Genomic DNA, 23590 nt, shown 5'->3' on the forward strand with positions numbered 1-23590 from the left:
TGGCCAGCTTCAGTTCTGCCTAGAAAACTGGCCAGCTTCTGAGCTGCCTAGATAACTGGCCAGCTTCAGAGCTGCCTAGATAACTGACCAGCTTCAGAGCTGCCTAGATAACTGGCCAGCTTCAGAGCTGCCTAGATAACTGGCCAGCTTCAGAGATTCCTAGATAACTGGCCAGCTTCAAAGCTGCCTAGATAACTGGCCAGCTTCAGTGCTGCCTAGATAACTGACCAGCTTCAGTGCTGCCTAGATAACTGACCAGCTTCAGTGCTGCCTAGATAACTGGCCAGCTTCAGTGCTGCATAGATAACTGGCCAGCTTCAGAGCTGCCTAGATAACTGGCCAGCTTCAGAGATTCCTAGATAACTGGCCAGCTTCAATGCTGCCTAGATAACTGACCAGCTTCAGTGCTGCCTAGATAACTGACCAGCTTCAGTGCTGCCTAGATAACTGGCCCGCTTCAGATCTGCCTAGGTAACTGGCCAGCTTCAGTGCTGCCTAGGTAACTGGCCAGCTTAAGAGCTGCCTAGATAACTGACCAGCTTCAGTGCTGCCTAGAAAACTGGCCAGCTTCAGTGCTGCCTAGGTAACTGGCCAGCTTCAGAGCTGCCTAGTTAACTGGCCAGCTTCAGTGCTGCCTAGATAACTGACCAGCTTTAGAGCTGCCTAGATAACTGGCCAGCTTCAGAGCTTCCTAGATAACTGACCAGCTTCAGAGCTGCCTAGATAACTGGCCAGCTTCAGAGCTTCCTAGATAACTGACCAGCTTCAGAGCTGCCTAGATAACTGACCAGCTTCAGAGCTGCCTAGATCACTGACCAGCTTCAGAGCTGCCTAGATAACTGACCAGCTTCAGTGCTGCCTAGATAACTGGCCAGCTTCAGAGCTGCCTAGATAACTGACCAGCTTCAGATCTGCCTAGATAACTTACCAGCTTCAGAGCTGCCTAGATAACTGACAGCTTCAGAGCTGCCTAGATAACTGGCCAGCTTCAGAGCTGCCTAGATAACTGGCCAGCTTCAAAGCTGCCTAGATAACTGGCCAGCTTCAGAGCTGCCTAGATAACTGGCCAGCTTCTGAGCTGCCTAGACAACTGGCCAGCTTCAGAGCTGCCTAGATAACTGGCCAGCTTCAGAGCTGCCTAGATAACTGGCCAGCTTCTGAGCTGCCTAGATAACTGGCCAGCTTCAGAGCTGCCTAGATAACTGACCAGCTTCAGTGCTGCCTAGATAACTGGCCAGCTTCAGTGCTGCCTAGATTACTGGCCAGCTTCAGAGCTGCCTAGATAACTGACCAGCTTCAGAGCTGCCTAGATAACTGGCCAGTTTCAGAGCTGCCTAGATAACTGGCCAGCTTCAGAGCTGCCTAGATAACTGGCCAGCTTCAGAGATTCCTAGATAACTGGCCAGCTTCAAAGCTGCCTAGATAACTGACCATCTTCAGTGCTGCCTAGATAACTGACCAGCTTCAGTGCTGCCTAGATAACTGACCAGCTTCAGTGCTGCCTAGATAACTGGCCAGCTTCAGTGCTGCCTAGATAACTGGCCAGCTTCAGAGCTGCCTAGATAACTGACCAGCTTCAGAGATTCCTAGATAACTGGCCAGCTTCAAAGCTGCCTAGATAACTGACCAGCTTCAGTGCTGCCTAGATAACTGACCAGCTTCAGTGCTGCCTAGATAACTGACCCGCTTCAGATCTGCCTAGGTAACTGGCCAGCTTCAGTGCTGCCTAGGTAACTGGCCAGCTTAAGAGCTGCCTAGATAACTGACCAGCTTCAGTGCTGCCTAGATAACTGGCCAGCTTCAGTGCTGCCTAGATAACTGGCCAGCTTCAGAGCTGCCTAGTTAACTGGCCAGCTTCAGTGCTGCCTAGATAACTGACCAGCTTCAGAGCTGCCTAGATAACTGGCCAGCTTCAGAGCTTCCTAGATGACTGACCAGCTTCAGAGCTGCCTAGATAACTGGCCAGCTTCAGAGCTTCCTAGATAACTGACCAGCTTCAGAGCTGCCTAGATAACTGGCCAGCTTCAGAGCTGCCTAGTTAACTGGCCAGCTTCAGTGCTGCCTAGATAACTGACCAGCTTCAGAGCTGCCTAGATAACTGGCCAGCTTCAGAGCTTCCTAGATAACTGACCAGCTTCAGAGCTGCCTAGATAACTGACCAGCTTCAGAGCTGCCTAGAACACTGACCAGCTTCAGAGCTGCCTAGATAACTGGCCAGCTTCAGTGCTGCCTAGATAACTGACCAGCTTCAGAGCTGCCTAGATAACTGGCCAGCTTCAGAGCTTCCTAGATAACTGACCAGCTTCAGTGCTGCCTAGATAACTGACCAGCTTCAGAGCTGCCTAGATAACTGGCCAGCTTCAGAGCTTCCTAGATAACTGACCAGCTTCAGAGCTGCCTAGTTAACTGGCCAGCTTCAGCGCTTCCTAGATAACTGGCCAGCTTCAGAGCTGCCTAGATAACTGGCTAGCTTCAGAGCTGCCTAGGTAACCGGCCACTTTCAGACTGCACGGTGGCCAGTAAACAAGGCAATGATCTTTTAACTAAAAAAACTAAGCTATAAACTATAGAATTAAACAGTTCCCCATTCTTGAAAACTGAGAGGATTTTTAATAAGAATTAAATTGCACTGTTGCATGTTTTTACAAGCACTTGGTAATTTTAACCACATAAAATCTTAAGACAACCCCTTTAAGTAAAATAAAGTCACGTTGCCATACCATACAGTTATGATACAAATTTGTCACCTTTGTGGCTAAAGAGTGGTTCAGTTAGGGACCTGACAAGGCCTTGTGATAGCTGTAATGGCAGAAATATTGCCGATGACCCAACCTTGCTAGAAACAAACATAACTGAAGCAGATGAATATAATTCCTGAGTTAAGTTGAAGTATCTGAATTTTTGTACCCAATATTTCTGACACATCATTCAGCTTTCTCCGAACAATTTTTTTTTTAATGTAAAAGTTAAAAATAGTATCTCTTTAAAAAATGTTTTTATTATTATTATTAATTTATATTTTATATCCACAACATTGTAAAACTGCATAAAGTGACCTCTCACTCAAGGTCATACACAATGTTGAAATTCCTTTCTCGACTTTTGTACTCACTTTGATTGTCCCCTAGTTCCGAGTCTCCGTGTGGTTAATTGTGGGAACTGCTGTCTAATTATCTGCAAGAAATAAAATATATTACCCTAGGTCAGTTATCTGCGTGAGAACACAATGGGTTCAAGGTCACAACCTTGATTTCAATGTGATTCCTTAGCAACTTTTCTGGAAATGTCTCGCTATGTATCCAGATTCTGTTATATTGCAGAAAATTTTTTAAAAATACTCCAAAATTATTTAGGTCCAAATTAGTTTATTGTATACATGTGTGGATGATATCATATATGGTTTACGATTGTGATTTCTACTGGACAGTGTTGAAGGATGAAATTTGGGTCTCTGATTCTCTTTAAAGTCTGGCATGGGGACATAAATATATTGAGACAAGGGGAGCAACCCGAGATTTGCTCTTTCCTAGTTTCTTCCTCCTTCTGTTTTTTTTATTTTTCCCTTTCTTATTCCTCCATCCCTCTTTTTCTTCTTGACTTTTCATTGTGAATTTTTGGTTTCTTCATGGTTGAAGTTGGCCAGAGTCTTGGCTCAATCAAGCCTTCTTGGCAACAACGAATAACGTTGCTTATGGTAGGGGACATTCCTACGTTGGGAACCACAAGACCCATATATGGCTGATATACAAGATATCCCATCTAGGGTTGAGCGAAACGGGTCGAACATTTTCAAAAGTCGCCGACTTTTGGCTAAGTCGGGGTTTCATGAAACCCGATCCGACCCCTGTGCGGGGTCGGCCATGCGGTACGCGACTTTCGCGCCAAAGTCGCGTTTCAATGACGCGAAAAGCGCCATTTCTCAGCCAATGAAGGTAAACGCAGAGTGTGGGCAGCGTGATGACATAGGTCCTGGTCCCCACCATCTTAGAGAAGGGCATTGCAGTGATTGGCTTGCTGTCTGCGACGTCACAGGGGCTATAAAGAGGCGTTCCCGCCGACCGCCATCTTACTGCTGCTGATCTGAGCTTAGGGAGAGGTTGCTGCCGCTTTGTCAGAAGCAGGGATAGCGTTAGGCAGGGTCCATTAACCACAAAACCGCTTGTGCTGCAGCGATTTGCACTGTCCAACACCACCCTCGGTGTGCAGGGACAGTGGAAGTTTTTGTTTTTTTTTTCCCCCTCAGCGCTGTAGCTCATTGGGCTGCCCTAGAAGGCTCCCTGATAGCTGCATTGCTGTGTGTACGCCGCTGTGCAAACCAACTGCTTTTTTCAAAGCACAAATCCTCTTGTTCCTTCCTTTCTGCACAGCTATCTTTTTTGTTTGTCCACACTTTTTATTTCATTTGTGCATCAGTCCACTCCTTATTGCTGCCTGCCATACCTGGCTGAGATTACTGCAGGCAGGGAGATAGTAATTGTAGGACATTCCCTGTTTTTTTTTTTTTTTGGTGGTAGATTAAGATTGGCAATTTGGCATTTCTGCTAGAGTGCCATCCCTGTGTGTGCCATCTCTCTCACATAGTGGGCCATAGAAAGCCTTTTCATTTTTCTGTATTTTTTTTTGTGGGGTGTATAAATTCTCCCTGATAAAAATACAGTGGGAGATTAATATTGGCCTTTGGGCTTGTGTGCCAGTCCTGAGTGTGCCATCTCTCTCACAAATAGTGGGCCATAGAAAGCCTATTTTATTTTTTTTTTGGGTTTTATAAATTCTCCCTGAAAAAAAGGGAGATTAATATTGGCCTCTGGGCTTGTGTGCCAGTCCTGAGCGTGCCATCTGTGCCAGCCCTGAGCGTGCCATCTCTCTCACAAATAGTGGGCCATAGAAAGCCTATTTAATTTTTTTTTTGGTTTTATAAATTCTCCCTGAAAAAAAGGGAGATTAATATTGGCCTCTGGGCTTGTGTGCCAGTTGTGAGCGTGCCATCGGTGCCAGTCCTGAGCGTGCCATCTCTCTCACAAATAGTGGGCCATAGAAAGCCTATTTAATTTTTTTTTTGGTTTTATAAATTTTCCCTGAAAAAAGGGAGATTAATATTGGCCTCTGGGCTTGTGTGCCAGTTGTGAGCGTGCCATCTGTGCCAGCCCTGAGCGTGCCATCTCTCTCACAAATAGTGGGCCATAGAAAGCCTATTTAATTTTTTTTTTTGGTTTTATAAATTCTCCCTGAAAAAAAGGGAGATTAATATTGGCCTCTGGGGTTGTGTGCCAGTTGTGAGCGTGCCATCTGTGCCAGTCCTGAGCGTGCCATCTCTCTCACAAATAGTGGGCCATAGAAAGCCTATTTAATTTTTTTTTTGGTTTTATAAATTTTCCCTGAAAAAAGGGAGATTAACATTGGCCTCTGGGCTTGTGTGCCAGTTGTGAGCGTGCCATCTGTGCCAGTCCTGAGCGTGCCATCTCTCTCACAAATAGTGGGCCATAGAAAGCCTATTTAATTTTTTTTTTGGTTTTATAAATTTTCCCTGAAAAAAGGGAGATTAATATTGGCCTCTGGGCTTGTGTGCCAGTTGTGAGCATGCCATCTGTGCCAGTCCTGAGCGTGCCATCTCTCTCACAAATAGTGGGCCATAGAAAGCCTATTTAAATATTTTTTTGGTTTTATAAATTCTCCCAGAAAAAAAGGGAGATTAATATTGGCCTCTGGGCTTCTGTGCCAGTCCTGAGCATGCCATCTGTGCCAGTCCTGAGCGTCCCATCTCTCTCACAAATAGTGGGCCATAGAAAGCCTATTTTTTTTTTTTTTGGGGTTTTAGAAATTCTCCCTGAAAAAAAAAGGGAGATTAATATTGCCCTTTGGGCTTGTGTGCCAGTACTAAGCGTGCCATCTCTCTCTCTCTCTCACTCAGTGGGCCATAGAACGCCTATTTTTGGTTTTATTTGTTTTCTAAATTCTCCCTGAAAAAATCATTTTATTTTATTTGGTTTCTAAATTCTTCCTGATAAAATCATATTTTTTTTATTATTTTTTTTTCTAAAGTCTCCCTGAAAAAAAAAAAAAAAAAAACAGTGGGAGATTAATATTGGCCTTTCTGCTTGTGTGCCAGTCTTGACTCCTGGGTGTGCCATCTCTCTCTCTCTCTCTCTCTCTCTCTCTCCAATTGTGGTCCATAGAAAGCCTATATTTTTTTTCCTTGATTTGGGTTCCAAAATCTACCAGAGAAAATAACTACATCAATCATTGGTAGAAAAATATTGGCCTCTGGGCTTGTGTGCCACTCCTGACTCCTGTGTGCGTCATCTCTCAGTCAGTGGGCCATAGAACGCCTATTTTTGTTTTTATTTGTTTTATAAATTCTCCCTGAAAAAATCATTTTATTTTATTTGGTTTCTAAATTCTTCCTGATAAAATCATATTTTTTTTATTATTTTTTTTTCTAAAGTCTCCCTGAAAAAAAAAAAAAAAAAACCCCAAAAAAAAATGGGAGATTAATATTGGCCTTTCTGCTTGTGTGCCAGTCTTGACTCCTGGGTGTGCCATCTCTCTCTCTCTCTCTCTCTCTCTCTCCAATTGTGGTCCATAGAAAGCCTATATTTTTTTTCCTTGATTTGGGTTCCAAAATCTACCAGAGAAAATAACTCCATCAATCATTGGTAGAAAAATATTGGCCTCTGGGCTTGTGTGCCACTCCTGATTCCTGTGTGCGTCATCTCTCACTCAGTGGCCCATAGAAAGCATATAGTTTGTTACATTTGTTTTCTAAATTCTCCCTGCAAAAATCTATTTTTTTTTTTGGGGGGGTTTCTAAAGTGTTCCTGAAAAAAATAAAAATAAAAAAAAAATAATAGTGTGACATTAATATTAACATTTGTGCTTCAGTGACAGTCCTGCGTGTGGGGCATCTCTCTAATTTGCAGCCACCAAAAAAAGAGTGTGTAACATTGGGCCTGATTTTCGCTGTGGTCTCACCAACCTGTAAAGGGGTAGCTAAATCATACTGAAGTTATAGCTCACCGTGTAAGTTGTGTGACTGCAACAAATAACGTTAGTTTGGTTACGTTTTTAAAACAATGAGGAAGTCTAGTGGAAGAGGTCGTGGCCGGGGGCGTTCATTGTCAGCTGGTAATGAGGGTAGTGGTAGTGGTGGAGCATCAGGTGGTCGTGGGGAAAAAAATATTGCACCTAAGTCTGGAGCTGTGGAGCCAGGTTCGTCGTCCGGCTACACAAGGCCTCGAACGCTCCCTTTTCTGGGATTAGGAAAACCGCTTTTAAAGCCGGAGCAGCAAGAGCAAGTTTTGGCTTATCTTGCTGACTCAGCCTCTAGCTCTTTTGCCTCCTCTCGTGAAACTGGTAAAAGTAAAAGCAGCGCGTCGTTAGTGGATGTTCACGGTCAGGGACAAGTCACTTCCTTGTCCTCTTCAGCAAAAACAACAACAGAGAAGAATGCAGCAGGCGACACAACGGGTTACTCCATGGAGCTCTTTACACATACCGTCCCTGGCTTAGAAAGTGAAGCAGTTAACAGTCCATGCCCATTACAAGTTGAATCTGACATGGAGTGCACTGACGCACAGCCACAGCCAGACTACTATGCTGGTCCTTTGACTCAGACCACAACATTGCCCTCGCAGGGTAATGATCAAGAATCAGACCCTGATGAGACTATGTTGCCCCATCACGAACGCTATACCACCGAACGACACGGTGACACAGACGAAGTTGCGCAGGAGGTACAAGAAGAGTTATTAGATGACCCAGTTCTTGACCCCGATTGGCAGCCATTGGGGGAACAGGGTGCAGGCGGCAGCAGTTCTGAAGCAGAGGAGGAGGAGGGGCCGCAGCAGGCATCAACATCGCCACAGGTTCCATCTGCCGGGCCCGTATCTTGCCCAAAACGCGTGGCAAAGCCAAAACCTGGTGGAGGACAGCGTGGCCATCCGGTTAAAGCTCAGTCTGCAATGCCTGAAAAGGTATCCGATGCTAGAAAGAGTGCAGTCTGGCATTTTTTTAAACAACATCCAATTGATCAGCGCAAAGTCATCTGTCAAAAATGTTCTACTTCCTTAAGCAGAGGTCAGAATCTGAAAAGTCTCAATACTAGTTGCATGCATAGACATTTAACCACCATGCATTTGAAAGCTTGGACTAACTACCAAACGTCCCTTAAGGTTGTTGCACCCTCGGCCAATGAAGCTAGTCATCAACGCAACATCCCTTCCGGCAGTGTAGGACCACCATTTAGCGCACCACCTGCTGTATCTGTGCAGGTATCTTTGCCAGGCCAAAGCAGTCAGGGTCAGGGAATCACCAGTTTCGTAGTAGGAAACACTGCATCTAGGGCACCGGCGGCAACAATACCATCTCCCACCGTCTCTCAGTCTGCCATGTCCACCGGCACCCCCGCTAGTTCCACGATCTCCAGCTCTCCAGTCCAGCTCACCCTACATGAGACTATGGTTAGAAAAAGGAAATACTTAGCCTCGCATCCGCGTACACAGGGTTTGAACGCCCACATAGCTAGACTAATCTCGTTAGAGATGATGCCCTACCGGTTAGTTGAAAGCGAAGCTTTCAAAGACCTGATGGACTACGCTGTACCACGCTACGAGCTACCCAGTCGACACTTTTTTTCCAGAAAAGCCATCCCAGCCCTCCACCAGCATGTTAAAGAGCGCATCGTCCATGCACTCAGGCAATCTGTGAGCACAAAGGTGCACCTGACAACAGATGCATGGACCAGTAGGCATGGCCAGGGACGTTACGTGTCCATCACGGCACACTGGTTAAATGTGGTGGATTCAGGGTCCACAGGGGACAGCAAGTTTGGGACAGTTCTGCCTAGCCCACGGTCTAGTAAACAGTTGTCTGTAGCCGTTCGCACCCCCTCCTCCTCCTCCTCCTCCTCGTCCTCCTGCAGAAGCAAGAGCTCGTCCACAGACCGCAGTCGCACAAACACTCCATCCGCACCTGCCACTGTTGCACACCAGGTCTCCCATTATGGGGCAGCTACTGGCAAACGTCAGCAGGCTGTATTGGCTATGAAGTGTTTGGGCGACAATAGACACACCGCGGAAGTTCTGTCCGAGTTCTTGCAGCAAGAAACGCAGTCGTGGCTGGGCACTGTAGATCTTGAGGCAGGCAAGGTAGTGAGTGATAACGGAAGGAATTTCATGGCTGCCATCTCCCTTTCCCAACTGAAACACATTCCTTGCCTGGCTCACACCTTAAACCTGGTGGTGCAGTGCTTCCTGAAAAGTTATCAGGGGTTATCCGACCTGCTCCTCAAAGTGCGTGGACTTTGCGCACATATCCGCCGTTCGCCTGTACACTCCAGCCGTATGCAGACCTATCAGCGTTCTTTGAACCTTCCCCAGCATCGCCTAATCATAGACGTTGCAACAAGGTGGAACTCAACACTGCACATGCTTCAGAGACTGTGCGAACAGAGGCGGGCTGTTATGTTTTTGTGGGAGGATACACATACACGGGCAGGCAGTAGGATGGCAGACATGGAGTTGTCAGGTGTGCAGTGGTCGAAGATTCAAGACATGTGTCAAGTCCTTCAGTGTTTTGAGGAATGCACACGGCTGGTTAGTGCAGACAACGCCATAATAAGCATGAGCATCCCCCTAATGCGTCTGCTGATGCAAAGTTTGACGCACATAAAGGATCAGGCGTCTGCACCAGAGGAAGAGGAAAGCCTTGATGACAGTCAGCGATTGTCTGGTCAGGGCAGTGTACATGACGAGGTACCGGGCGAAGAGGAGGTGGAGGATGAGGAGGATGATGGGGATGAGTATATTTTTAATGAGGAAGCTTTCCCGGGGGCACGGGAAATTGGTGGCGTGGCAAGGCCGGGTTCTGGTTTTTTGAGGGACACAAGTGACGTAGATTTGCCTGCAACTGCCCCTCAACCAAGCACAACCGCAGATTTGACAACGGGAACTTTGGCCCACATGGCGGATTATGCCTTGCGTATCCTCAAAAGGGACACACGCATTACAAAAATGATGAACGATGACGATTACTGGTTGGCCTGCCTCCTTGATCCTCGCTATAAAGGCAAATTGCAAAATATTATGCCACATGAGAACTTGGAACTAATATTAGCAACAAAACAATCAACTCTTGTTGACCGTTTGCTTCTGGCATTCCCTGCACACAGCGCCCGTGATCGTTCTCACACGAGCTCCAGGGGCCAGCAGACCAGAGGTGTTAGAGGGGCAGAAATCAGAAGTGGCGTTGGCCAGAGGGGTTTTCTGACCAGGTTGTGGAGTGATTTTTCTATGACCGCAGACAGGACAGGTACTGCAGCATCAATTCAAAGTGACAGGAGACAACATTTGTCCAGTATGGTTACAAACTATTTTTCATCCCTTATCGACGTTCTCCCTCAACCGTCATTCCCATTTGATTACTGGGCATCCAAATTAGACACCTGGCCAGAATTGGCAGAATATGCATTGCAGGAGCTTGCTTGCCCGGCAGCTAGTGTCCTATCAGAAAGAGTATTCAGTGCTGCAGGTTCAATACTAACAGAAAAAAGGACTCGTCTGGCTACCCAAAATGTAGATGATCTAACCTTCATTAAAATGAACCACAACTGGATTTCAAAATCTTTTGCCCCACCCTGCCCGGCTGACACCTAGCTTTCCTATGAAAAGGTCTTGCCTGTGGACTATTCTGAATGACTTTTCCAATCTCGTAATTTTCTTCACCTGATTGTCCAGCATACGACATGTTTCCACCTCACGAAATGGCCAAACTCCCCACACGGGGCCGTGCTATCGCCACTTTGCGCTTGGACCCTTGAGAGTGCTGTTTGTCTGAAGAGGTGGGTGTGGCCGCTTTTGGTCGACGGCACTGCCACTGGGTTCCTCATAGTACAATAAAGTGTCTCTGGCGGTGGTGGTGCGCACCCAACGTCAGACACACCGTTGTAATATGAGGGGCCCTGTGCCTGTACCGCCGGCCACAAGACAGTTCCCCCCCCAGCTCAAACAGTGCTCTACCACTAGCAAAATTATCTCTCACAGCTTCACCAATGTGTAGTCTAGGCGCTGACATCCTTCAATGCCTGGCACTGACAATACCATTGTTTTGACATTTTTGTTATGTTAGGCCTTCGAAGCCTGTCTGCGGTCCCTTCTTTCTACAACTACTACACTGACCAGGCCACTGCTGGCCGTGTTACCCTGGAACCAATTTAAAAGTGCCTACAGTCAGCCCAATTTTGTTATGTTAGGCCTTCGAAGACTGTCTGCCGTCACTCCTTCCACTAGACTTCCACTGACCATACACTGCTGCCCATGTACCCCTGGAACCAATTTAAAAGTGCCTACAGCCAGCCCAATTTTGTTATGTTAGGCCTTCGAAGCCTGTCTGCGGTCACTCCTTCCACTAGACTTCCACTGACCAGACCACTGCTGCCCGTGTACCCCTGCAACCAATTTAAAAGTGCCTACAGCCAGCCCAAGTTTGTTATGTTAGGCCTTTGAAGCCTGTCTGCGGTCACTCCTTCCACTAGACTTCCACTGACCAGACCACTGCTGCCCGTGTACCCCTGGAACCAATTTAAAAGTGCCTACAGCCAGCCCAAGTTTATTATGTTAGGCCTTCGAAGCCTGTCTGCGGTCACTCCTTCCACTAGACTTCCACAGACCAGACCACTGCTGCCCGTGTACCCCTGGAACCAATTTAAAAGTGCCTACAGCCAGCCCAAGTTTGTAATGTTAGGCCTTGGAAGCCTGTCTGCGGTCACTCCTTCCACTAGACTTCCACTGACCAGACCACTGCTGCCCGTGTACCCCTGGAACCAATTTAAAAGTGCCTACAGGCAGCCCAAGTTTGTTATGTTAGGCCTTGGAAGCCTGTCTGCGGTCACTCCTTCCACTAGACTTCCACTGACCAGACCACTGCTGCCCGTGTACCCCTGGAACCAATTTAAAAGTGCCTACAGCCAGCCCAAGTTTGTTATGTTAGGCCTTGGAAGCCTGTCTGCGGTCACTCCTTCCACTAGACTTCCACTGACCAGACCACTGCTGCCCGTGTACCCCTGGAACCAATTTAAAAGTGCCTACAGCCAGCCCAAGTTTGTTATGTTAGGCCTTCGAAGCCTGTCTGCGTCCCGTTCTTTCAACTACAACTACACTGACCAGGCCACTGATGGCCGTGTTCCCCTGGAACCAATTTTAACTTGCCTACAGCCAGCCCTATGTTATTATGTTAGGCCTTCGAAGCCTGTCTGCGTCCCGTTCTTTCAACTACAACTACACTGACCAGGCCACTGATGGCCGTGTTCCCCTGGAACCAATTTTAACTTGCCTACAGCCAGCCCAATGTTAGGCCTTTGATGCCTGTCTGCCGTCACTCCTTCCACTAGGCCTCCACTGACCTGTCTATTGCTGCCCGTGTACCCCTTGAACCAACATCATTAAATATAAAAAAAATTAATTTGATTATAAAAAATAAGATCGTGTTGAGATCTCAAATGCAGACATTTTAACAATCAAAACAAACACACAACAAATATCTGGAACTGTACTACAAAGGTCCAACAGCTACAATTTCTTTCTCCTGCAAGAAGTTAACTGAAAGTTTTTTGGAGTTGTTAACACAGATATGGCATCCACCGAGTGTTGTCCTGTCGCGTCTCCTTTAAATTATTTCCAATAAGATGTTAAACTATTAATTTAATAAAATCAATAATTAAAAAAATAATTGAGTAAGTTAAAAGCACATTGCAAATAAACATTAATTACAAATCAAGAAGCATGGCGCGTCCGAGGGTGAGTAGATACCGAATAAGAATATAATCACCCTCGGACGCGCAATGCTTATTTAAAACAGCCTTCCTTCCTAAGAATCAGCCCTTCCGTGGTGTAGAGAGAGGTTGTGTTACACTCCAAGGTGTTCCCCAGGTTGCCTTTCCTGAGCTTCGATCTTCCGGCTCTCGTTTAGTAGCTGTTGGAAACTACGCTGCATTAGGCCTACTAATTGTGTATGGGTGAAACAGTGGCGCATCTGCGGTCCCTCCTTCCACTAGGCCTCCACTGACCTGTCTACTGCGGCCCGTGTACCCCTTGAACCAACCTAATAAAATATTTAAAAAATTAATTTGATTATAAAAAATAAGATCGTGTTGAGATCTCAAATGCAGACATTTTAACAATCAAAACAAACACACAACAAATATCTGGAACTGTACTACAAAGGTCCAACAGCTACAATTTCTTTCTCCTGCAAGAAGTTAACTGAAAGTTTTTTGGAGTTGTTAACACAGATATGGCATCCACCGAGTGTAGTCCTGTCGCGTCTCCTTTAAATTATTTCCAATAAGATGTTAAACTATTAATTTAATAAAATCAATAATTAAAAAAATAATTGAGTAAGTCAAAAGCACATTGCAAATAAACATTAATTACAAATCAAGAAGCATGGCGCGTCCGAGGGTGAGTAGATACCGAATAAGAATATAATCACCCTCGGACGCGCAATGCTTATTTAAAACAGCCTTCCTTCCTAAGAATCAGCCCTTCCGTGGTGTAGAGAGAGGTTGTGTTACACTCCAAGGTGTTCCCCAGGTTGCCTTTCCTGAGCTTCGATCTTCCGGCTCTCGTTTAGTAGCTGTTGGAAACTACGCTGCATTAGGCCTACTAATTGTGTATGGGTGAAACAGTGGCGCATCTGCGGTCCCTCCTTCCACTAGGCCTCCACTGACCTGTCTACTGCGGCCCGTGTACCCCTTGAACCAACCTAATAAAATATTTAAAAAATTAATTTGATTATAAAAAATAAGATCGTGTTGAGATCTCAAATGCAGACATTTTAACAATCAAAACAAACACACAACAAATATCTGGAACTGTACTACAAAGGTCCAACAGCTACAATTTCTTTCTCCTGCAAGAAGTTAACTGAAAGTTTTTTGGAGTTGTTAACACAGATATGGCATCCACCGAGTGTTGTCCTGTCGCGTCTCCTTTAAATTATTTCCAATAAGATGTTAAACTATTAATTTAATAAAATCAATAATTAAAAAAATAATTGAGTAAGTCAAAAGCACATTGCAAATAAACATTAATTACAAATCAAGAAGCATGGCGCGTCCGAGGGTGAGTAGATACCGAATAAGAATATAATCACCCTCGGACGCGCAATGCTTATTTACAACAGCCTTCCTTCCTAAGAATCAGCCCTTTCGTGGTGTAGAGAGAGGTTGTGTTACACTCCAAGGTGTTCCCCGGGTTGCCTTTCATGAGCTTCGATCTTCCGGCTCTCGTTTAGTAGTTGGTGGAAACTACGCTGCATTAGGCCTACAAATTTGGTATGGGGTGTAGAGACAGGTTGTGTTACACTCCAAGGTTTTCACCAGGTTGCCTTTCCTGAGCTTCGATCTTCATGCTCTCGTTTAGTAGTTGTAGAAAAGTACGCTGCATTAGGCCTACAAAATGGGTATGGGGTGGAGAGAGATGGTGTGTTACACTCCAAGGTGTTCCCCAGGTTGCCTTTCCTGAGCTTCGATCTTCATGCTCTCGTTTAGTAGGTGTCGGAAAGTAGGCTGCATTAGGCCTAAAAAATGGGGAATGGGGTCGAGAGAGATGGTGTGTTACACTCCAAGGTGTTCCCCAGGTTTCCTTGCCATTGCTTCGGTCTTCCGACTCTCGTTTAGTAGTTGTAGAAAAGTACACTGCATTAGGCCTAAAAAATGGGTATGGGGTGGAGAGAGATGGTGTGTTACACTCCAAGGTGTTCCCCAGGTTGCCTTTCCTGAGCTTCGATCTTCATGCTCTCGTTTAGTAGGTGTCGGAAAGTAGGCTGCATTAGGCCTACAAATTGGGTATGGGGTGGAGAGAGATGGTGTGTTACACTCCAAGGTGTTCCCCAGGTTTCCTTGCCATTGCTTCGGTCTTCCGACTCTCGTTTAGTAGTTGTAGAAAAGTACACAGCATTAGGCCTACAAAATGGGTATGGGGTGGAGAGAGATGGTGTGTTACACTCCAAGGTGTTCCCCAGGTTGCCTTTCCTGAGCTTCTATCTTCAGGCTCTCATTAAATTGTGGTTAAATGGAACAACTGCATTTGGCATACTAGTTGGTTTGGGGCCTACTATCGGTGTCTGCCACTCCTTGCTGTTCTCCTGGTTTCCTGTCCTGAAATTCCATTTTCAGCCTCTCGTTAAGTAGTTGTTAATGTTAGACTGCATTTGGCCTACTAGTTGGGTTGGGGCCTACTATCGGTGTCTGCCACTCCTTGCTGTTCTCCTCCACTGAACAAAGCTGTGCCGCCTGTTTACTACGGTTGCCAATTTTGAACTGCATTTCGACTACTTACTGATTTGGCCCTACTCTCTGTGTCAGCCTCTCATTCCAGTTGTCCTCCACTGCAATGCCCCCTGGTTATTCCTGTGTTACCAATTTTGAACTGCATTTAGCCCACTTTCTTCTTTGGGCCTATATCTGTGTTTCCACTTCATCGTGCCCATTGCCCAGCCAGTGATAGATGAGTCTGCTGGTACATTGACCCATAACGCAACATTCCCCGTGCACGCTACACAACAACATTGTGACCCTGCTGAAAGTCAGGTTGCTCTTCCCGCATACCATACCACCTTACACGGGGACAAAGAGGAAGGTGCAGATGAAAGTGCAGGTTCCTTCATCAGGTGGGGGGAGGAATACTAGTTGGCGACGTCACTGGCACAGGGCCTCTCATAGTACGCAAAAGTGTTGCTGCCGGTGGGAGGCGCCCCCGCCGTGCAAACACACCGCTGTACTTTGAGGGGCCCTGTGCCAGTGCCAATGCCAACGAGTGGGCCCCCCCTGCTTGCTCAGGTTCACAGCACTTGCAAAGTTGAAATACTTACCTCTCCCTGCTCCACTGCCGTGACGTGGTCCAGATTTCCTGGGCCCACTAATTACTTGAACCAGCCCTACCCCCCACAACTTTAGCCAAATGACCCCCAATTTCAAATGCCTTCCAATTATTATAAGGTAAATTACGCTTGACAAGCTTCATTAAGAAGAATGGATGGTTTTGACATTAAAATGGGTACTCTAGGTGTTTTCCTGGCCCCCACTCACTGCCGACTATGCTGCCCCATTGACTTGCATTGGGTTTCGTGTTTCGGTCGATCCCGACTTTACGTCATAATCGGCCGATTTCACTCGACCCGACTTTGGACATAGTCGGGTTTCGCAAAACCCGGCTCGACTCTAAAAAGGTCAAGGTCGCTCAACTCTAATCCCATCTCTACAAATACCATAACATTAGTATAAAATGAGAGTTAACAAGCATTGACCCCTCTAACAGTTATGTTGGCATGGACCAACATCGGTAGATGGATTCCATTTTGACTTTTGCTATCGGCCCCTACTTTCATTCCTTTCAATGTAAACATGAACATATTGGCAAGTGAAAAATAGTTGATGTTAAAACTGGGATATTGATAAAAGCATGAAAGTAGATGTCAAGACATCGGGTCTATGCGTTTCGAGCAAGAGCTCCTAATCAAAGAATCTTAGAATCATAGAATGTTAGAGTTGGAAGGGACCTCCAGGGTCATCGTGTCCAAGCCCCTGCTCAATTCAGGATTCACTAAACCATCTCAGACAAATGTCTGTCCAGCCTCTGGAAGACGTCCATTGAAGGAGAACTCACCACCTTTCGTGGCAGCCTGTTCCACTCATTGATCACCCTCACAGTCAAAAAGTTTTTTTCTAATATCTAATCTGTATCTTCTTCCTTTCACCTTCATTACATTGCCAATGACTAAGAGATCCTGGTCGAAACGTGGAGACATGTTGTTTTGACATCTACTTTTATGCTTTTAGCAATATACATGGCAAGACACTAGGTCTTAAGCCGAAGCTCTTCAGCGCAACTGCTCAAAGTGCGTAGACCCGGGATTTTGGTATCTAATTTCACACTTTTATCAATATCCCAGTTTTAACTTATAACTGATTAAATGTGATCTTTTAATAGACTTTCCATCTAACGTAGTGACTACTGGATCTACTATTTTTTCTCTTACATTTTCAAGAACCAGCCTGGAGCTATCCGTTGCCCCTGTCTGGCATTTCTACTACTCCGGTGAGCTGATGATTTTCCAGTTCCTTATACCCATTTTTTATATTGGCAAGTATTACCAGACTCCTCTTTGTGACCTGTTTTGGAAACCTTTAACAAACTAGGGTAGGTCCATCATCTCTCTTCATTCGCCCTTCATGGACGACATAGATCTTCAAAGACTATATTAAATTCCAAATGGAGGTAACAGATCAAGAAAAGTTTCTTTAGTGTTCAATCTGCCAACAAAAAATTCTAAAACAATTACCAAAAAATACAAGCTAATTTAGAATCACTCAAGATCAAGAGACAAAGAAAAGATATGTGACTCCTTTGGGAATTAGCGATATATTTGCCGAGGTTCTGTTCCAAAAATTGGATTTGTGTTATCATATTTTCTTTTGTGTTGATTTCTTAATATTTTGTAAAGACTTTTAGACCAAATTTATATCTTTAAGTGCTGATATAAAAAAAATATTATTATCCCATAACATGATAAATCATATGAAGGTTTAGCGGGGTTGAATACTAAATCTCATCTCTAAGAAGATCCCTTTCTGACCATCTTAAAAGGTCTTACATTTCCTGTCGAGAAATAGTTAGTTTGAAGATCGCTGGTAAAATGATGTATTCCTGGTTCAGTTCATGGAAGTGTGAATGCATAAACCTAACGCTGAAAAAAAAAAAAATTTATTACAAAACATTTGTGTATTTGCCAAACAGATGGCCGCGGACCCATTCAGCTGTTAATATCAGCACAAAAAGGACGTATAAACTTGATGAATTTCCAAGATGTTCCTCTATCCATTGTATCCGAGGGTTTATTTTTATTAAAAGTCGATCACAGGGAGAATGTATCACCTTAAGATCACACATTTCCAATCGCTTTGCCCTTATTTACACATCTGCACTAAGCTTTGGCGTTTCTGGATTCTCCTCTCATTGGTTTTATTTTTGGAGCAGAACCTCGGCAAACATTGCAAACACAAAAACAAAAAAAAACAAAAAAAACTTTGGAAGGAGGCGCAGAACCTTGATAAATGAGCAGACAGACTGGGCAGTTTTCTTTCTGCTATTTTTTTTGTATAGACTCAATGAAGCTTGCCATAAGAACACCCCATGCTGTTCCAGCTACTGATCTAACATTCCTGGACTCAATAGCCAAAATCATTTAACCCTTTCCGAAGGGGACGATGGGGGAAAACCACGGTGGGGCGGCGTTCAGTCATGGAGTTTGGGGGTTAAGTCACTGAAGGCCAGTTAAAGGCAGCACAGAATAGGAATAGCAAGTGTTTGTAACTTGGAAAGTGAAAGTTTTTGCTTTCTTGGGTAGAACACTTTGCAATGTGTTAAAAATGATGAAAAGGAGCTCTGTTTTCCATTGAGGGAACATCATCCTTGGCTCAACACTTTGGTTTTTATGTAATTAGATATTGGATTTTGACGCCTTTGGATTTTTTCTTTAACCAAAGACAACATTTTTTTCTACATTTTCTATGTTGCTCTTGAAGTCCATTCAATATATTTGTTGTTTTAATTAATTTCCTTGAGAAAATAGTGAAATAATTAAGGTCCAACCAATGTCTACAACCTAGGACCTGTGGTGTTCAGATAACTTTGGCCCTACGTTGGAGTTTTAGCGACTTGGAATCTTCGGTAGATTCCTGGTGGACATCGTTTACCAATTTTTTAAAAATATTTCACAATTTTGTTTTGGCCTGTTAAAATAATATTGACCAGACACAATCTATATTTCCAAAGGACTAAAAATGTCAAGATGTAATATTTCAAGACGTAAAGGATCATTTTTAGACATGTTGTGGAGGACATCTGATTTAAACAACCCAATTCTAAATTCCGGGTAAATAGATGGTCATAAAATCAGAACCAACCCAGTAGTCATCATCAATCCAGCTTCTAGTGGCTGGGAAAACCTCCTGGCCTATACCTCCACCTAAGGCGGCAACATATTGTATTATATAGGCAGACAGTTGGATGCGTTGATTATAGGGTTCCATTGTGTTTTGTTTTTACTCAATACCGTCCTATGGAATAGCATAGCTACCTACGTTATTCTATATTAAGACGGAGGCCAAAAAAGTGTGGATAGAACCCTGCAGATTTACTCCAGGTTTCCACACATACATGCCAAAAGAAAACCCATGACGTGATTTAAACATAGTGACATGGTTTGTGAAGATAATAAAAGATGTATGTCCATCCAGTTCATCTTATTATCTGCAATATTGCAAGCCCCCATCCAATTTTCCTCACCTGAGAGAAAAAAATGTGTTCTCCACTCCAAAAATTGTAGAATAAATATCCGAATTAATGCTACATCTCCAGTAATTTAAACAGCTTCATAGTCTTACTGCTCTAACAGTAAATAATCCCACATTGGTGATCTCTGTTATTTGACATATGTATACTTAGTTATTTGATCACTCCTTTGCTATCTTTTTTTTAAACTAAAAAACGATCATGTTAATAACCTTTTTGGGTTTTATAGGCCATTTACATATACCATTTGTTACATTGGTTACCCACCTTTGAACCTGATCAAACTTTCATTCTTCTGAACTAGTGCTCAAAACTGTACACTTTCATCTGTCTGACTAGTGATTTATAAATGATTTTGAATAGTACAGAACTACAATAGCTAAATCCACAGCATTGTTGGGGGTCCCAGAACATTAAGTGATGGCATAACCTAGTATTAAGCCATTGCATACTAAGAGGAGAATACTTCTCTAATCCTTTTAAAAACTGAACAGATGGGAGCACTTTAAGAATCTTAGCCACATTTTTTGCAATTGAATCACACATCTGGGGTAAATACTGAGCTTACCTTGCCAAAACTGGCAGCGTTCACTGGTTGTGTGTCGTTTTTCTCACAGAAATCCAAGTAATGCATATAGAGGGCACTTCGGGGGATGCAGACACCCTCTGCAATTTCATAGTTTTCTTCCAACCTGTGAATAATTGTGGCATTCACATAAACAAAATATCTTGGAAATGTTTCTCGCTTTGTAGACACATTTGTAGATTATTTATTTATGGCAAATAGAAATAACAGGTAATATAAAACTATTAAATGTCAGTTAATCATTAGGCACACATAAGGGCTAATGTAGCCTAGAGAGAGGCAAACCATGGGGTTATTAAGGAGCCCATTGCGGTTCCACAACTTTTTCTAAATGTCAATTTGCCTTTGCAGTGCCAACGAAAATAAGCAATGGCCCACACCTTTCTTGCTAACAAAAGATGAGTAAGGAGATAAAATGGAAATTATGGAGGAGATAGAAAAGGAAGTAATGATGAGACCTAATGACAGTTGGATAATAAGCCCATGTTCCTCCATTTAATCATTTCATAGATGTCTCTTTTTTCCCATAGACTCATTAGGCTGACAACATACCAAACGCTATTGTACCTGGGCACTCAATGACCCCGCTGCCCCCCCCCCCCCCCACACACACACACACTGCCTACTCTATTTTCTCACCATTATCCATGAGATCAAATATAATTCATCTTTAACACACAGACTCTCTGGCTGTGTTTACAGTCCTTCTATATTTTTCTGATCTACCTCAAAATAACTTCATTTATTCTTTGAAGACAGGAATTTTAATTGACCCAAACTTTAACAGTTTTTTTTATATATGTACTGATGGCCAGTTGCTAAGAGCAAACAGTTGAATGTGGTTGGTATGTGCGTGTAATTAGATTAAATGGAGACAAGGAGAAGGTGATGTCATAGTTCTCAGAGTGGGAGATAACAAAGAGGCAATATTTGTTAGTGAACATCACAACAATGCCAAAATTTTGGGCATCAATCACACAAGAATTGTCGGGAAGGGAGTGCATAGCTAGACTGACTCTACAGTAAATGTAGTCTTATTCATACTATTTTAGTATATTACTAATGCCTTAGATATAAAAACAAAAAAAACATAAGTCTGATACCATTGTAGAGTAGCAGGGGTAGAGTGGGGTTTCGATGCCCTGTTTTCCTTTTCTTCATCTGCTAGAAAATTAAAGGAAAATACATTAACTTTCCGTAAATTAAATTTAGATCTGTTATATCTTGCAATGTATTGCAGGAAATTTTGTATTAGTATTTATTATTGCTATCATTATTATTAGTTCAGTTGTAGTAACAGCTTTTTCTTAGAAGCCACAAGAGAGGAGCGAATGGACTTGCAGGACCCAGGACCCTATCTGTCCATGGCCGTTGGATGAGCACCCTGTAAACCACCTCCTCCTTGCAGGGAGGCATGGCACATCATCATCGCTGTAATGTGACGCACACATGACTTCGAAACCAGGTCTACTAATTAGAAAAGCTGTCTGAGATACTGGCAAGTAGGAGGAGATTTGCAGGGCTTTTGTCCAATCGGCGTGGACGACGCACCCGGCCACAGGACCAGGGTCCTGAGAATCGATTCTCTTATCGCCATAAGCCACAGGATCAGTAGGATTGAACAGACCCTCCCATAGATATGAACAAAGCCTTTATCTGGTAAAATGGCAGACACCATGTAAGAAAGCTTCCAAACACAATTACAGTCAATGGTTCGCATAAAGCAGATATGACAAATCGGTCACACCTACGAATTTAATTTTTCTATGACTGTTTAGAAAAATGGAAAATATCGAAAATAGCCAGTGGGAAGTTCCAACTATTGTCATCCATTTCGGAGATGCGGAGTATCTGTCTTTGGTCACCCAGTTACTGAACATGCATACATGTCCCCCTTTCTCACTCTCCATTTCCAGTTGTCTTCTATCCCACACTGAGTTAATTTTTTTTGTCCCAGAAAAAAATGTACGGTAGTTGAGGAAAATGAATTCAATAAACACAATCCATCATTCAAATATTTTTTTACGCACTGTAAAGCTGGCCACACACATTAGACTTATGCTGTCCAGACCCAGCAATATCGAAGGGTTTGGCTGACGGTCTAATGTGTATGGGGGTGTCGGCAGACTGATGGTCAGGAGAAATGACGATCAGGTTTCAGACTGCCAGTCCCTGAGATAAACCGCTGGCAGATGTGACTTTGGCTTTCTCAAAGAGAACACAGGAGCATTCAACCAGATGAGTGCTCCTGTGTTCGGTGGGGGCAGCTAAGATGGCTGTCGGTTGAACGATATTTCCGGTGACAGCTATCTAATGGCCATCTAATGTGTATTTCTAGCTTAAGAGGTCTCATACACAATAGATATTGTTCGGCTGGAAGCTATCTCTCCCACCTCCTCCCGTCAAACACTCGGTGTTTTCTACCAGAAAGACAGTGCCATACTCCTTTGGTAGCGGCCTAAATGTTAGAGAACAAAAGGATCGTCGGTCTGATATCGTACATGCCAGAACCTTATCTCCTCAGCATGACATGTATGGTCACCCAAGCTAACAAGGTCTGCATGGGCACTTCTATTATGAAATTGGCCAATGTTTTAAGGGTCTCAAAATGTTGTCAAGAGAAGCCACTTAACAAAAATTAATAAATACTTACTTTCTTCATTAGAAACGTTGCCCAGGGATGTGTGGCTTGAATACCGCTTGTTTTCGCTTTCACTGAGACACCGTTCAATCCAACTTTCTGGAAAAAACCTAACATATATTAAATTCTGCTCTAAGTTTCCTTGGCCGACAAATGCATCTATGTTATTCAACATTGCCCATTTCTTGATACTTTATCGAAAGAGCTTGCACAGCACAGCTTGAAACCCCAGTCTGTTTCGAAAGCTTTACCTGGGAGATACCTTGCTGATGAAGTATAACTATCTGGTATCTTGTTGCCTTTCTCAGTCTTGTCATGTTGTATGACTTGTATCGTTTAACTGTCTTTCACAACCTCACCTTTGTAGCAGAGATTGGCTGTTATTGACCCAATTTTAGGCCTCACACCAGGGCCACTGTTAGGCAAAGTGGGGCCCTGGGCAAAATTTTGAAGTGGGGCCCGAAATGCTAACATATTGCACCATCACAAAGAAACATTTACGTTGCATTTACATGGGCTGAGTTCAGGCCGTTAAAGGGAACCTGTCACCCCCGTTTTTTGAGATTGAGATATAAATACTGTTAAATAGGGCCTGCGCTGTGCGTTACTATAGTGTATGTAGTGTACCCTGATTCCCCACCTATGCTGAGAAATACATTACCAAAGTCGCCGTTTTCGCCTGTCAATCAGGCTGGTCAGGTCGGGTGGGCGTGGTGACATCGCTCTTTTCTTCCCCAGCTTTCCGTTGGTGGCGTAGTGGTGTGCGCATGTCCAAGTTCCGAATTCCCTGCGCGCACGTGAAGAAACAGCGCGCGATCTGCGCTGTTATCCCTTTCATCGGTGGGGGCGGCCATCTTCCTGGGGCCGCGCGTGCGCAGATGAAGTGCTCTGCTGCACGGGGCTTCAGGAAAATGGCCACGGGATGCCGCGCGTGCGCAGAAGAGATCGCGGCGGCCATTTTCCCAAAGCCGAGTTTGCATCTCGGCTTTGGGAAAATGGCCGCCGCGATCTCTTCTG

At 44.3% G+C, this 23590-nt stretch overlaps 1 protein-coding gene across 1 annotated transcript in view; it reads right to left on the reverse strand.

Annotated features, from left to right (window-relative positions):
• The window catches only part of RFX4 (regulatory factor X4), an 89389-nt gene that overhangs the window by 33759 nt on the left and 32040 nt on the right, over nt 1–23590 (reverse strand). Inside the window, exons 2-5 of the mRNA XM_069763463.1 lie at nt 22586–22672; nt 21036–21096; nt 19915–20038; nt 3113–3174 (exon numbers count right to left, since the gene is read on the reverse strand). Coding sequence (XP_069619564.1) covers nt 3113–3174; nt 19915–20038; nt 21036–21096; nt 22586–22672 — 334 coding nt within the window. The remainder of the gene's footprint in view (nt 1–3112; nt 3175–19914; nt 20039–21035; nt 21097–22585; nt 22673–23590) is intronic.

This window comes from Ranitomeya imitator, chromosome 4 (genome assembly GCF_032444005.1).
Source record: "Ranitomeya imitator isolate aRanImi1 chromosome 4, aRanImi1.pri, whole genome shotgun sequence".
Classification (NCBI taxonomy): Eukaryota; Metazoa; Chordata; class Amphibia; order Anura; family Dendrobatidae; genus Ranitomeya; species Ranitomeya imitator.